Below are 13,837 nucleotides of genomic sequence, written 5' to 3' on the forward strand. Positions count from 1 at the left end.
ATTTTCCTTATGCTATTCAAAATTACTCAATTTTAATTGGATGCATTAAGACTAACTTAGAGATGTACTACAAGGCAAGCCATTTCCCTATTATGGCTATTCTGGTTGAGTGACATTTTTTATTATATAAAACATAATGTCATAAATAACATCTATTTACATATATTTATGTATTTATTTGATTAGGATAAATTCTAACATCTGGTATTACTGGGTCAAAGGACATGAATATTTTTAAGTTCTTAATGTATGTCATTAAATTATCTGCCAAAAACATACAGACTTTTTATTCCCAATAGTAAATGCTACTTTACCATACCCTTACAGCTTTAAAGGTTTTCAAAATTGTTGGTGTTATACCACTGAACTACATCCTCAGCCCTTTTTATTTATTTTTGAATTTTTAGACATGGTCACTAAGTTGCCCTGGCTGGCCTCGATCTCAGATCCTCCTGCCACGGCTTCCAAGGTAGGTGGGATTACAGGAGTATATCACTACGACTTGTGGATGTGTACCAACTCGAATCCAGATTCTGTGACTTAAATTCATGCATTCTCCATGTAACAAAGTTTGAATTTACATTACTGATTATTTGAGAGTCTCCCCAACCCATCCTAATGGGGAATTAAACTCTCTATACAAACTATTGTAAAAATGTTTGTGGCAATGATGAAGTTCTATGGAAAATACAGGAGGAAATTATTTTTTTATTAATTGTTTTTTTAAAAATATATGACAGCGGAATGCATAACGTATTACACATATGTAACATATTACACATATAGAGCACAATTTTTCATATCTCTGGTTATATATAAAGTATATTCACACCAATTCATGTATTAATACATGTACTTTGGATAATGATGTTCATCACATTCCACCATCATTTCTAACCCCCACCCTCCTCCCTTCCCTTCCCACTCCTCTGCCCTATCTAGAGTTTGTCTACTCTACAGGAAGAAATTCAAATGGAAGGGAACAACTCTTCTCATTGTTTTTAAATTTCTTATTGTAGTAAGTCCTCACCAAAAAGAAAAGTATACACATAATTGTGTAAAAAGAAAATTCTTGGAAACAAAAAGCACATCAAAAAACGTAATATGTGGTCCAGAAAAGCATTTAAATACAAATTCTATGCTGTAAAGAAATACGCCAAGTGCAAATTATAAATATATAAATAAGAGTTCAAATAATCATATATTCCATCTGACTACTATATTCAATGAAATTCAAGTGAATGTATTCAAAGTTACACTCATTTATAAATTCATTTTAAGGATATTGCTATAAAGTATAGATATTCTTAAATCATGTTTCATCATAAGACTTACCTTTTCTTTTACTTGGGGTCCTGGGAATCAAACCCAGGGTCTTACGCTTGCTAGACAAGTGCTCAATCATTGAGCTGTGTATCCCTAGCCCCAACAACATGTATCACTCTTATCTCGTTCCTGTGATCATATTGGTAGTTTATTATTTTAAATTATAGTCAGATCACAATTAATGAATATTAATTCTAACTAACATTTCACTTCTTATATCTGCTATATAAAATATGTATAAGAATAAATAAAATAATTACCTTGAGAATTTAGAGACAAGTTCTTTGATAAGGACCCTTCAAACAATGATGAGTTCTCAAGATGTTGCATCAAAAGACTCAGAAATTCCTGCTTTGATCCAGGAAGCTCTCTTGCAAACTTATCATTTTCATTAACATACGTTATTTCAATTGCGTATGAAGGATTAAACTTTTGATTCCTGAATACATCTAAGGCACTATTCCATATATTGGCTTTGTTGATAAATAATCTTTTAGGTTTTTTTTTAATTTGGAATCCTAACTCTATCAGAATAGTCGAAATATCTCTTCTAAACTTGCTGCCTTGCCTATAAAAACATGAATTTAAACAAAGAGGTAAGTATTTCAAAGTGTTTTATGTGAAACAGGAGTTATATTGACAATAAAACAAAAGAAAAATTTTAAATGGAAATTCTTTACTGAATGTGACCCCAAACCATAATAATGGCTGCTACTAGAACCAAAAACAGTTATTTGATAATCTTAGGTTTTAAATTATTGATTCCTCACCCCCATCTTCAACTAAATTAAAATCATTTATAAGAATGTTGTTATAGATCATTATCTCAAATTTGACCAATCCAGCAGATTCAGGTTTTAGAGCTCAACTCTTACTCCCTGGGTAATGGCTAAAAGCAACTTAACTGTACCTTGTTTCATACTTGCTATATCTTAAAAAAAAAGAAAATGTAAGCTCTGCATTTGTATGAGAAAACTATGGCTTTGAGAGATTACACAATGTATTTTAAACCATAAAGTTATAATCAATAATAGAGCTAATATTACAGAATTCACAATCCATTAAATGGTACCTTTTAGTCTAGACCAGTCATTCTCAAAGTGTGGTCCTTGACCAGTAGCATCACCTGGGAACTTGTTAGAAATGCAAATTATTGAGTCCCATAGCACATCTACACAATAATAATCTCTACTATTTTAACAATCCAGGTGAATTATATAAACCAGTTTAACCATTCTTTGCCTCAGTTGCTCCACTTGTAATTGGAATTAATGTATTCTATGCCCAAAAGTCACTTTTCTATATCTAAGTATAAAATTTTCCCATACCAAGACAATTTAATGTGCCATTGTTGTCCAGGCATTGCTTTTTCACTCCCCCCCCCCAAAGAATCCACTACTCATTAGTCCAAGTTGAAGAAAAATCAAAATTACACCTTCTTATAGTAGTTTGATTCCTTGCTCCCACCTGGATCAGTGATAATGTTGATGCTATTCTTCTAGAATACGACTGCAAGTGAAAGCAGGAGCAAGGAGTCAAGCTTCCCTGTTGTAACATATTTGGAAACCAGATATTAAAATTATTTAAAAATAATGTGAACATCTTTTTACATGAAAAATATAACAAATGAGATAGCTGTTACAGTTGCAATAACAAAAGTGGAATTTTTAAAACAGTAATTCCTCAGTTTGACAAATCCCTAATATTGTATCCATCTGGCAAATTGAATTATCAAATATTTTCATCAAGCTTAGCTACAAATGTTACTTTTCTACTTTCTTCCTGTTGGGTAAACCAAAGCTCTAAAAACTTTTGCCAAGTTAACATAAATTTAAAAATCATTACTACAATTGAACAAATATCTGATGCAATATAAGTTTGTAATTCCATTCTTGTTTAAATGTTTATGACTTTAAAAGTTAGTTTTTTTGCCATTTAGTGGACATAGGAATTAATACAATAATACTTATAGGTATGTCTTAAACCTTCTAAAGGAAAGAACTGACATTTAGACTTCTAGCATTGACAATGAATATATTAAGGAAACAATGATTACAGTATCCAATAAGCCAGCTCATGTTAAATAAGATTCCACCCTTCTCACAGAGTTACATTGTATGTTTCATATTTTAACTTCCTATTTTTATAATCAAATAACATTTTAAGGACATTTTCCAGAACAGTGTTTTTCAAACTATCTTGAAAATGATCTATACTGAAAAATGTTTTACAATATGATTCAATATACAATAAATAAATGATTTCATACACATTCTTTCTACATGTAATATAATTCAACATATTTTGCATTCTATTCCATCCCATCCTATCCCATTTCATTTTTTTTTTTTTAAGATTATGGCTGCATGTATTTCTTGATCAAATATTGGGTTCTGCAGTTTGAAAAATACTCTTCTAGACTATCATATGATCAGCTAACATCCTAAGTGTATACGCACTTCCTTTAATTTCTTTTTCCAAAAAGATTTTTATATTTTTCTCAAATTCAAAATACACACCTCAGCAGGTCTTTACGCTGAGCTCCAGGTGACTGTCTGGGTAACTTAGGTGATGACTCTTCCAACAAACAATCAGTAATTGCCACATTATTAGAGTTGGATAATGCATGTTTTTTTGCTTTTTGGAAATCTACAGATTTAAATTCCAATGTTAGCTTAAAAGAAATATAGGTGAAAATTTTCTAATAACATGCATTTAAACATTTTTATTCAAAATTACAAACTGTTACCTGAATTGTAGATAATACTTCTACATTCCAAACACTCCCAATTTTGTTCCCATGATCGTAGTGAGGAACAGGCTAAATGTGTTCCACTAGAACCACAACACTGACAGCGTTTTATTTCCCATTTGCTGAGGACATAAAGAAAAGCAGATGCATATGTTTTGATATTATCTTAATCTAGTTCCAACCACCAGCAGGTCTGCCCTCTGCCATACAAATACTAACCCTTTTATGAAAGAGGGAAAAACAGATTATCTTGCTTTGATACTATATTACTTTTTTCTAAAATATATTTTAAAATTTCATTTATTATGTTTGTAATCACCTTCTCTAAATATCCCCCTAACTTAAAACCCTAAGCTAGTATGAACATATATACATACAGGCACATGCACAAAGAATAGAAACATTAGAAAGGCTGTATAACTGAGGAAAAAAAGCATTTCCTCTTATATTTGATGACTTTGCTCACAAGAAGATTACTGTATCAGTATGTCTGATAAGGAAAAAACATTCAGTACATTTCAAGGTAAATATCTCCTAAAACTTGCTCATGACTTTCTACCTGGCTTATATTCATATTCTCTCTCATCTTCTCCCTACCACTCCATGTTTCCCCACTATGCCATGTGACATGTGGCAGTTCATATTCATATTTACTTGTAGGTATGGGTGTGAACTGTGGTGTGAGGCTCCCTCCTCTTTGTATGGATAATAGTGTACAGAAACAGATATAAGCTTCTTGAGTGTGTGTAAATGTGGGTGGCAAGATGGGTAGCTAAATATACTCCCACTTCTGCTGTAGGTTTGGTCATAGCATCCCTCTCTGTGGGTTGGTGTGCAGGTGTGTATGCATGTGTCTCTCCTTCTTCCTCAAATAGGTCTGGCTCACTGATGAGAAGGAAGATGACAACTAACATGAATACATATTTCATTCAACAGGTCAACTTCTTACTCTTTATATGAAGAGCTTAATACAATTTTAGAAGGCAGAACTATTGCTACCTTCATTGTCAAGAAGAGGAAATTTAAGCATAGAGGGATAAATAACTTGCCCAATCAAGGTCACACTGGTTAAGCCTCAGTCAGATTTCCAACCCAGTTTACCTGGCTTCAGACCCATATTCTTATCTATTATACCAAGCTGCTTTTTCATCAATACTGCCTTCCTCTCACTGGGATAAGAGGGATTAAGTTTACAATGCAAGAGTTCAGTCAGCAGATATCTGTGTCCAAGGAGAAAAAGCAATATGTGATAACAATCTCAAAAAGATGCTGCTAAAAAGAAAAAGGATTGTGCTTTATAGCTACATGCAGAAAATGACATGCAGAAAACATATTGTACCAAGCACAATGAAGGAAATCTGTAGCCTTGAGTGTGGAATCAGGAGTAGGAAGAATTGCTTAGGGTAAACTTTCCAATGTTGGTCAGACCTCAGCTAATTCTTCACAAATAAATAGTAGCTGATCCAGCCAAATCACTTTCCATGAGAAATAAGGCTCCTAATATTCTACTCTACACTCTAAGTTGACTATGTTAAGGAAGACTATGTAACAGGAATAATAATGTACTAAAATTTCCTACAAAAATTTCAATAAAATTCGATTTGTTGACGTTTATCCTCATCTTAAATAAAGAGACTCTTGATCTCTAGTGAAATACACAAGACACAAAATGATTGCTAAAAATAAAAGCAGCTATGTATTGACATTACAAAAGAGTAATCAATAAATTTCAAATGCCAAACCCATTTTATAATGACCCCAAAGAAACAGATTAATCTATCTAAATTACCCTCTAGAGTACTACTGTTCAACAGAAGCACAATGTAACCCAAGTATATAATTTAAAATTTTCTAGTAGCCTCATTTAAAAATGTACTACAAAATAGGTAAAATTACTTCAAATGTTTTATTTGCAAAATACTATCATTTTCTTTAACATATTAATCAATACAAACTTAAAGATAATTTTAAGTTTTTCTGTTCATATGATTATAGGTTGATTTGTGCCAACCCCCTAAAATTCGTATGTTCAGGTAAGTTTTAACCCCTACTACCTCAGAATATGATTATATTTGAAGAAAAGGGCTATAAAGAGGTAATCAGAGTAAAATGTAGTCTGTAGTTAGGTCCTAAAACAATGACAAATGCCATCATAAAAAAATGATTAGGACACAGCCAACAGAGAGATAACCATGAGAGGACACAGCTAGAAGAAAGTCATTTGTAAGCCATGGCCTCTGAAGAAGCCCAAACCTGTAATCACCTTGATCTTGTACTTCTAACTTTCAAAATTTTGAGAAAACAAATATCTGTTGTTTAAGTCACCCTGTCAGTCTGTGGTCTTTTGTTATGGCAGTCCTAGTAAACTAAATCTTTAGAGTGTATTTTAAACTTAAAGCATCCTCTCAATTTAGAACAGCAATATTTCAAAGGCTCAATAATAGCCACATATGGCTAATATCTACTGTATGGAATGTTGTTTATCTAGGAAGAGGACCTTCATGAAAATATACCAGAGAAACAGGTTAGCTGTACTAAAAAAATTCCTCCATACGCAGATGTAAACATACTTTATCTCAAGTTAAAACATCAAACTCCCTAAAAGAGCAAAACTGTTTCACTAGCTTTCTCAGCTAAAGGTTTAAAGGAACCACTAAGCACAATTCAATTTCCAGAAATACCTATCGGGTGCATTATAGTCTCGCCCTTCTTTGCAACGACATCTTCGAACATCACAGTGCTCATAGTGCTGCAGAAGGTCTTGATAAGCATTTTCCTCTAATTCCCAAGATGCATCCCTATAAATGAAGCAAGATATAAAATATACTTTGACCTAAATGTTATATAAAAGGATTGGTAATAAATCTAAAAACCTTTCTCATACTTAATAACAAGGATAAAAACCTGTTGTTTTTAGGATATCCTTTTTTCAGTATATAAATCCATCATGTCATTTAACCTATAATTAATCCCACAGTAAATTTTCAAACACTTAAGTGAAAAATTAAGCAGAAATTTTCTAAAACTTACATTTTTTCTAATATTTCACTTCCAAATTTTAGTTTCAGGTTTACTATAATTACTTCTGGATTCATCTTTAAGCATTAAGAAAATTCTTCTCACTCATTTTAAAACCATTTTGATTCTCTTAGATAATTTATAAATACTGTTTCGAAGATGATTTGTGTATAAATTGATCAATCGGACAGTTGGAATACTTACTAAAATGAGACTAAAAATTAGTAAATGACACATTTATGTCAAAGTCTCTTATAAGAAATAGCAATCTGAGGAGAAGTAAGCTTTATATCTTGCCATTGGAAATGGCTATCTGTCCATGATCACTTAGTCAAACATAAATGATTATATCTAATATTATTAAATCCTAAAGTTAAAACATTTAGAATAGCTTTTTTTTTTGGTCAAAAGACTAACTATTACTTACTTTTCAGGAATGTGAATTCCCATTCTTAACATCTCTTCCTGAAAGATGTCAGTATTACTGCATATTGTACACCTGAAGAAAAACACTCCTGCATTTATTGCTTGAACCTATAGTGGAAAATGGAAAATCTATTTTTAACAATTTAAGCCTGTTACCAGTTTATGAATTACATAATAGAATATGTGCTGTTTTTCATTTTATATGTTATGAAAACATTTTCTATAACTAGTGGTTCTCAAAACTTATAAACTAAGCTATCCCATGGCTAAAATTTGGAGAGTCCCCGATTCCCAGGTCTAACGAATAGATGGTTCAGCTTTATATTCATCACCAATATTTTTCTCAATTTTTGTAGCCTAATACATTTTCAATTCCTAAATACTGTGTTGTCGTCCACACTGTGGGAAAACCAGTGAAAATCTTTAGCTACTTCATCCAGAAAGAATGTTTAATTACATGTTATTCATAAATCATTACTGATTCTGTTTTTCACTTATACCTCTTGAATTTTCTTCCCCAAATGGGGAAAGTATAAAACCTGTTACCAAATGCTATAGCAAACACAAATAAAGAAGTCACATGGTATATTCAGAAGGAAACAGGAAGCTATAAGCCTACTAGGAAGAGTAGTCAGTCCCTAATAAAAAACCAGTCACACACATTCAATAAAAACAAAAATGTTAACTCATACTTTATAGATGAAAATACTATGTTGTGAATCAAAAATAGAGACATAAAATGACTAAACTTCAAGGAGTTTTAGCAAGTACACAATACAGGTATACAACCATAATATTGTGTACAAGTGCTGATTTCTTAAAAACTTCATGGACAGAAAAATGAAAAAGTACCTAGTCTACAATGACAAAAGTATTACAGGGATAGTGAGGCCACAGCTGTTTTGAAGAATAGAGGTTTACTAGGAAAATAGGATAATAGATAGTCCAAGGATAGGGAATGGCATATATCAAGCCTCTGTGAAAAGACAGAGAACAAGTGATTAGGAAACTACAATTAATAATATATTTAGGGATTACATTCTGGTGAAGCTGAACTAAGTAATGAAACCAGATGGGTAAATATAAACCAGAAGCAGAACAGTTAGTGTGAAGGAAAAAAGTAAGAGGAGCTCAGGTTCAGAGAACTAATAAATGGTACACTCAACATTGAACACATGAGAGGGAAGCAACAAGTTACCAAAATCTATGAACCTAAAGGAGCTTTAAGCAATTGCAGATACATCCTGAGATCTTACTAAATATAAGATATTTTATAAGAAAGTATTTGGAAGGGAGGGAAAAAAAATTCGATGACAGAGATATCCAAACTAATCAAGAATAGTGACAATTCCTAGCTACTAGAAGGCTATATATATAAGGCCGGGGGTGGGGGTGGTGGTGGGGTGGGAAGAGTGTGAGTTCTTACCAATTCCTTTGATTCTAACCTTTAATCTCTTCTCACAAAATTCCTACATATAGCACTTGTTAGTGGTTTCAAATAATGATATTTGTTTAACAACATACAGCTATCTAGGCTATATTTCATTTGAGATTCTGGCACCAAAACGAAAAAGCCACTGGAGGTCTTTTAGAGAAAGTGACTCTAGAATTAGTCCTTAGTATGCGCTAATCAAGTAACAATGGCTTATTGATATTTATATCACAGACAAGTGTCTGTGAGGCTGTGATTATAAATTAATTTGCATAAAATAGCTCTACTTTTTTGTTAGGAATAGTATTTCTACTTTTCAATGACAATTAAAACTCAGTATTTTCAGTTTCACAAGACCCCTACAAATACCAGGTCAAGTCGTAGACCCTCTCTCTGCTTCATTAACACATAAGTGAGGCAAATCTTATTTGTTTTGAATAATAACAGAAAATTAACAAGACACATTTGTTGGCAATTACATTTATTCAAATATAAACTGTTAAATTAGGAAAAATTACCTTTTAAAAATTCTCACATGTGAACCTCTTCCTCAATAGCTAAGGATAATACTTTATGATGTTGTTTATTAACTGCAGTCCCTGGGATGCTTTTATGCACACTTTTTGCAACAATTACCAGAATTTCTAATATTTCCCCAATAAAATAGGCTCTGATGCAACTTTTTTTTTTTGGGGGGGGGGCTCAACCACTGAGCACATCCCCAACCCTATTTTGTATTTTATTTAGAGACAGGATTCTCACTGAATTGCTTAGTGCCTCATGGTTGCTGAGGCTGGCTTTGAACTTGAAATCCTCCTGCCTCAGCCACCTGAGCCGCTGGGATTACAGGCATGTACCACTGTACCTGGCTCTTATTTTCCTTGAATGATCTTAAGTATAAAAGTTCAAGGACCATACAAAAAAAGTAAAATGTATGAAATAGAAAATAGCCATCCAAGATCTACTAAAGTCCTTTGACTATGTTAGGACTTTTAAGATTTCACTGAAATATAAATAAATTTATATATCCTAATTTTAAGGAAAAAAAAAAAAGTTAAACCAGACCTAGCTGGGTGGGGTGGTGCATACCTATCTTAGCTACTCGGGAGGCAAACTGCCTAGCATGTGCTAGGTCCTAGTTTCAACCCCAAGTACTACCAAAAAAAAAAAAAAAAAAAAAAAAAGGATTAAACTTAAATAAATCCTTTGTTATTTGGCATTGCATTATGTCTAACAGAACTTTCACATGTATACTACATATTTAATATTATTAATAGTTGGGATCTATTAATATTAATAAAATATTAATGAGTTTTCCTAAACAAAGAAATAGTAAATTATGTTTAATGTTGTATGTGTGTGGGTGTTTGCAGTGCTGGACAAGGAACCTTGTGCAAGTGCTGTACCACTAAGCTACATCCCTAGCTCCAATGTCCAGTGTTTTATGATACTGTTTATTTGAAAAATAGTCAATGTGTTTGATGTACAAACTGACTTTCAAAGAACCAATATTTTCAATTCACCAACAGTAATCACTTTCCTGTCAAGGAGTTATGATAAAGAGTTTATTATAGTTAAAAAAAAATTAAGTCCTCAGTATTACTTACTAGTAGCCAATTCCTGGTTTTCTAGCTTGAACATTTAAATGGAACTTAGGAATTAAAATTTGTGTTTTATTCATTGTGAAATACAAACTCCTTAGATAAAAACAAAATTTTATAAGCAAAAATATATTAAAAGGTGGCATCTAAAGTATTTATTAAATGCTCACTGTACCCATAAATAGGAAAAATTTCATATGTATAATATGCTAGAAATTGAATGCTTTAGTTACTTTAAGAAGTACCAAGTAGGGATGGTTATGTGGCTCAGCAGTAGAAGTGTACTTGCCCAACATCCACAAAGCACTGAGTTCAATCCCAAACATCTACACGTTCCAATTCTAATTTAAAATTAAAATCAGCAAACAATAAAATTTTATATCATTCAGAGAAAGCTTATAAAACATATCTTACCTGTAAACAGTCTCTGTGAAACCAAGCATTCTTACAACATGGACTTCGTAGTATGTTATAAGTAGGAACAGGCTCAATATATTCCAAACAAATGGTGCATGGTAAGGAATCTCTGTAATTATTGGATGCCATTATTTGAACAGGTCGATGTTTCCAACAAAATGACCTAAAATGTAAATATTTAAGAATAATATCTCATGAATTTTAAGACCCAACAATTTAAGAGAAAATTTGCTTGCATCTCTCTCATATATAATCTGCAACAGACTAGAGCCTTTCAGTATAAAATTTGTCTCTATGACCTTTCAAAACAAAAATTTTTGGTGGTGAGATCTCATACAAAATTTCAGTAAAACTAATGTTGTACTGAGAATTCTATGTAATATTACATATAAATAACGCATACTTTTGTCTCAACAAATAAGTATACATACTGTTAAACCCAATACTGAATACAATTAAAGGAGGCAGGAACTTAGACTTAAAATATTTTAATCATATCATATGAATTATGTAAATAATAATAACCTATTACTAATCTACTTTATTTCCACTTGTATTTTCTAAACTGTTGTTTTCTTAGATAGTAACAGCCATTACATAGGTCAAAATATGAAGACTTAAAAAGAAATACCTAATTCCAAAATTTATAAAATATTAACGTTTGAAGTTATTTAGGAAGCAAATATTTTCAGGGGCATCCCAGGGCACAATATTTATTTTTTTGGACTCAACAAAATTTATATGCCTTCAATTTACTACTACTACTTTTTAAAAGAATTATCTTCTACACCACCTTTATTCCGTTTATTTACTTTTATGTGGTGCTGAGAATCAAACCCAGGGCCTCACATGTGCTAGGCAAGCACTTTACCACTGAGCTATAGTCCCAGCCCTTCAATTTACTTCTTGAGAAATATATATGGCCCTGTGAAAGAAAGTTGGACTACTAATTCTAAACACTGACATCAAAATCTAGAAAAATGTAAGGTAGAAATTTTTACTGAATATAAATAAATCTGAAGTTCAATATTATTTCCTATAGTTGAAAGTTGCAGGTGACTATTAATCATCAGGCCCATTCTAAACACTGCTATTTTCAAGACTTAGCAGACAAAAATAATGCCATAAGAGGGTGATATAGCTTATAAATATCTTTCATACACACCCAAACATATACAGCATGTACATATAAACTCAGTATGTACAGTATGTACATGTAATTACAAAGTAATTTTAAGGGAATTATATTGTGATATTCATTTTCAACTATTCTTTAACATTCACATTTCATGTTGAACAGTTAAGTAACTCACGCAAAGTTGCCAGTAAACTGGAAAATACATTCTCTCTGAAGTCCACATGGGAAATGATAACTTCTTTTACATCGAGGTGCAACACATCCAATTGAAGCACCATTTTTCTTACAAACAGAGCATTTCTAGAAGAAAACATGAAAACAGAGCCACAATATAAAAAAAAAAAAATTTGAGTACTATAATATGATCAAGGTATTAGTGAATATTTCCTATGGGGAGATTGAAAATTATTTTCATCATAATGGTTGTAATGATAGTATATTTAAAAAATTTTTCTGAAATAATCAAAGATATCAAAGACTCACTGCTATAAGGAAGAAGTCCCCTTTCCTTCCCACTTACTAAAACATTTTAAACTTACTGGTATTTGCCACCAAGCCTGGCTTAAAGTCATAAATTTCTAGTTCAGAAATTGATAGAAAAGACTTTGCAAGTATTGACAATTTTTATGGTATATAGTGTAATGAGTTAAATATTATAAACATAATAGGTACACATGAAAGTTGCAATAAAATCTTAATGGAAATTATAAAAATTTAAAAATTCCAAGAATAGGAAAATAATAATAAAGTTGAATTTGTAAAATACTAGCTAAAATTACTCTGTCCTAACCAAAATGAAGAAGCATTAGATACCTCTAGTGGGATGAACAGTGTTCTCCAAAAGGATGTTTAAGCTCCTATAATTTCAATCTTCTCATTCATTCTCTATCATTACTTCTACTCAGACCATAGGGAGACCTACAGTCCCTTTCCTTGCATTTAGCAAGGTAGCAATCATATAGAAGATTCACAAATAATTTAATGGACAAGGGGTTAAAATTTAGAAAGCCTATCTTGGAGAATAGAAGGGGACACTCACTGAATATAAACATACAATGTCATATCAGGGTCACAAGAGTTATGGAGATCATAAATTATTTCATAGTTGTATAAATTTTAACCTCCACTCATTTCAACCTCTGCAATTGAGCTATAAGAAATAAAAAAAAATGGTTGTCGTGATTCAGAATTAAATGTTTGTAGATCAGCAGGGATAGAACTATGGTCATATGCTGATTTAAGAGTGAGTAAAATAATGGGTAGGTTGAATAAGAAAGAGAAATCAGTATTGTCATATGAATTATTCAGGGTCAGTTAAATTCTCATTTGCAAAAATACCAATTGTTTATTAAAACTTACTATATTCAACAAAAATATACACTGAAACAAAATTAAAGTCGTTAAGTTTTTTTTTCCCTCTCTCCCTTTATATCCTTTTAGTGGTACTGGTGACTGAATCCAAGATGTCCAACTGAATGACATCCCTAAGTTAAGACTGACCTACTTGCAATCCTCCTCTCTCAGCTTCCAGAGTACCTTGAATTAGAAGGGTGTGCCACCATGCCCAGATTAAAAAGTCATAAATTTCTAGTGTAATGACTAAAATAATTTACTTACCAGTTTAGATGCTCTATTCACTTCCTTCCTGATGTCTTCTATTAGAAAACCATAAACTCCCTCTTCTTCTTTACCTCTCTGCCAAATTCCACTTGACATCAACTATGAAC

At 32.0% G+C, this 13,837-nt stretch overlaps 1 protein-coding gene across 2 annotated transcripts in view; it reads right to left on the bottom strand.

Moving 5' to 3' along the window:
• G2E3 (G2/M-phase specific E3 ubiquitin protein ligase) overlaps positions 1-13,837 on the bottom strand; it is a 53,163-nt gene that overhangs the window by 14,961 nt on the left and 24,365 nt on the right. For both annotated transcript variants that reach the window (XM_081288696.1, XM_081288697.1), the window contains 8 exons: positions 13,728-13,829; positions 12,286-12,410; positions 10,970-11,135; positions 7,524-7,630; positions 6,760-6,876; positions 4,076-4,200; positions 3,846-3,975; positions 1,587-1,894 (listed from right to left, as the gene is read on the bottom strand). In XM_081288696.1, coding sequence (XP_081144822.1) covers positions 1,587-1,894; positions 3,846-3,975; positions 4,076-4,200; positions 6,760-6,876; positions 7,524-7,630; positions 10,970-11,135; positions 12,286-12,410; positions 13,728-13,829 — 1,180 coding nt within the window. The remainder of the gene's footprint in view (positions 1-1,586; positions 1,895-3,845; positions 3,976-4,075; positions 4,201-6,759; positions 6,877-7,523; positions 7,631-10,969; positions 11,136-12,285; positions 12,411-13,727; positions 13,830-13,837) is intronic.

This window comes from Spermophilus citellus, assembly GCF_964194105.1.
Source record: "Spermophilus citellus genome assembly, chromosome: 4".
Taxonomy (NCBI): Eukaryota; Metazoa; Chordata; class Mammalia; order Rodentia; family Sciuridae; genus Spermophilus; species Spermophilus citellus.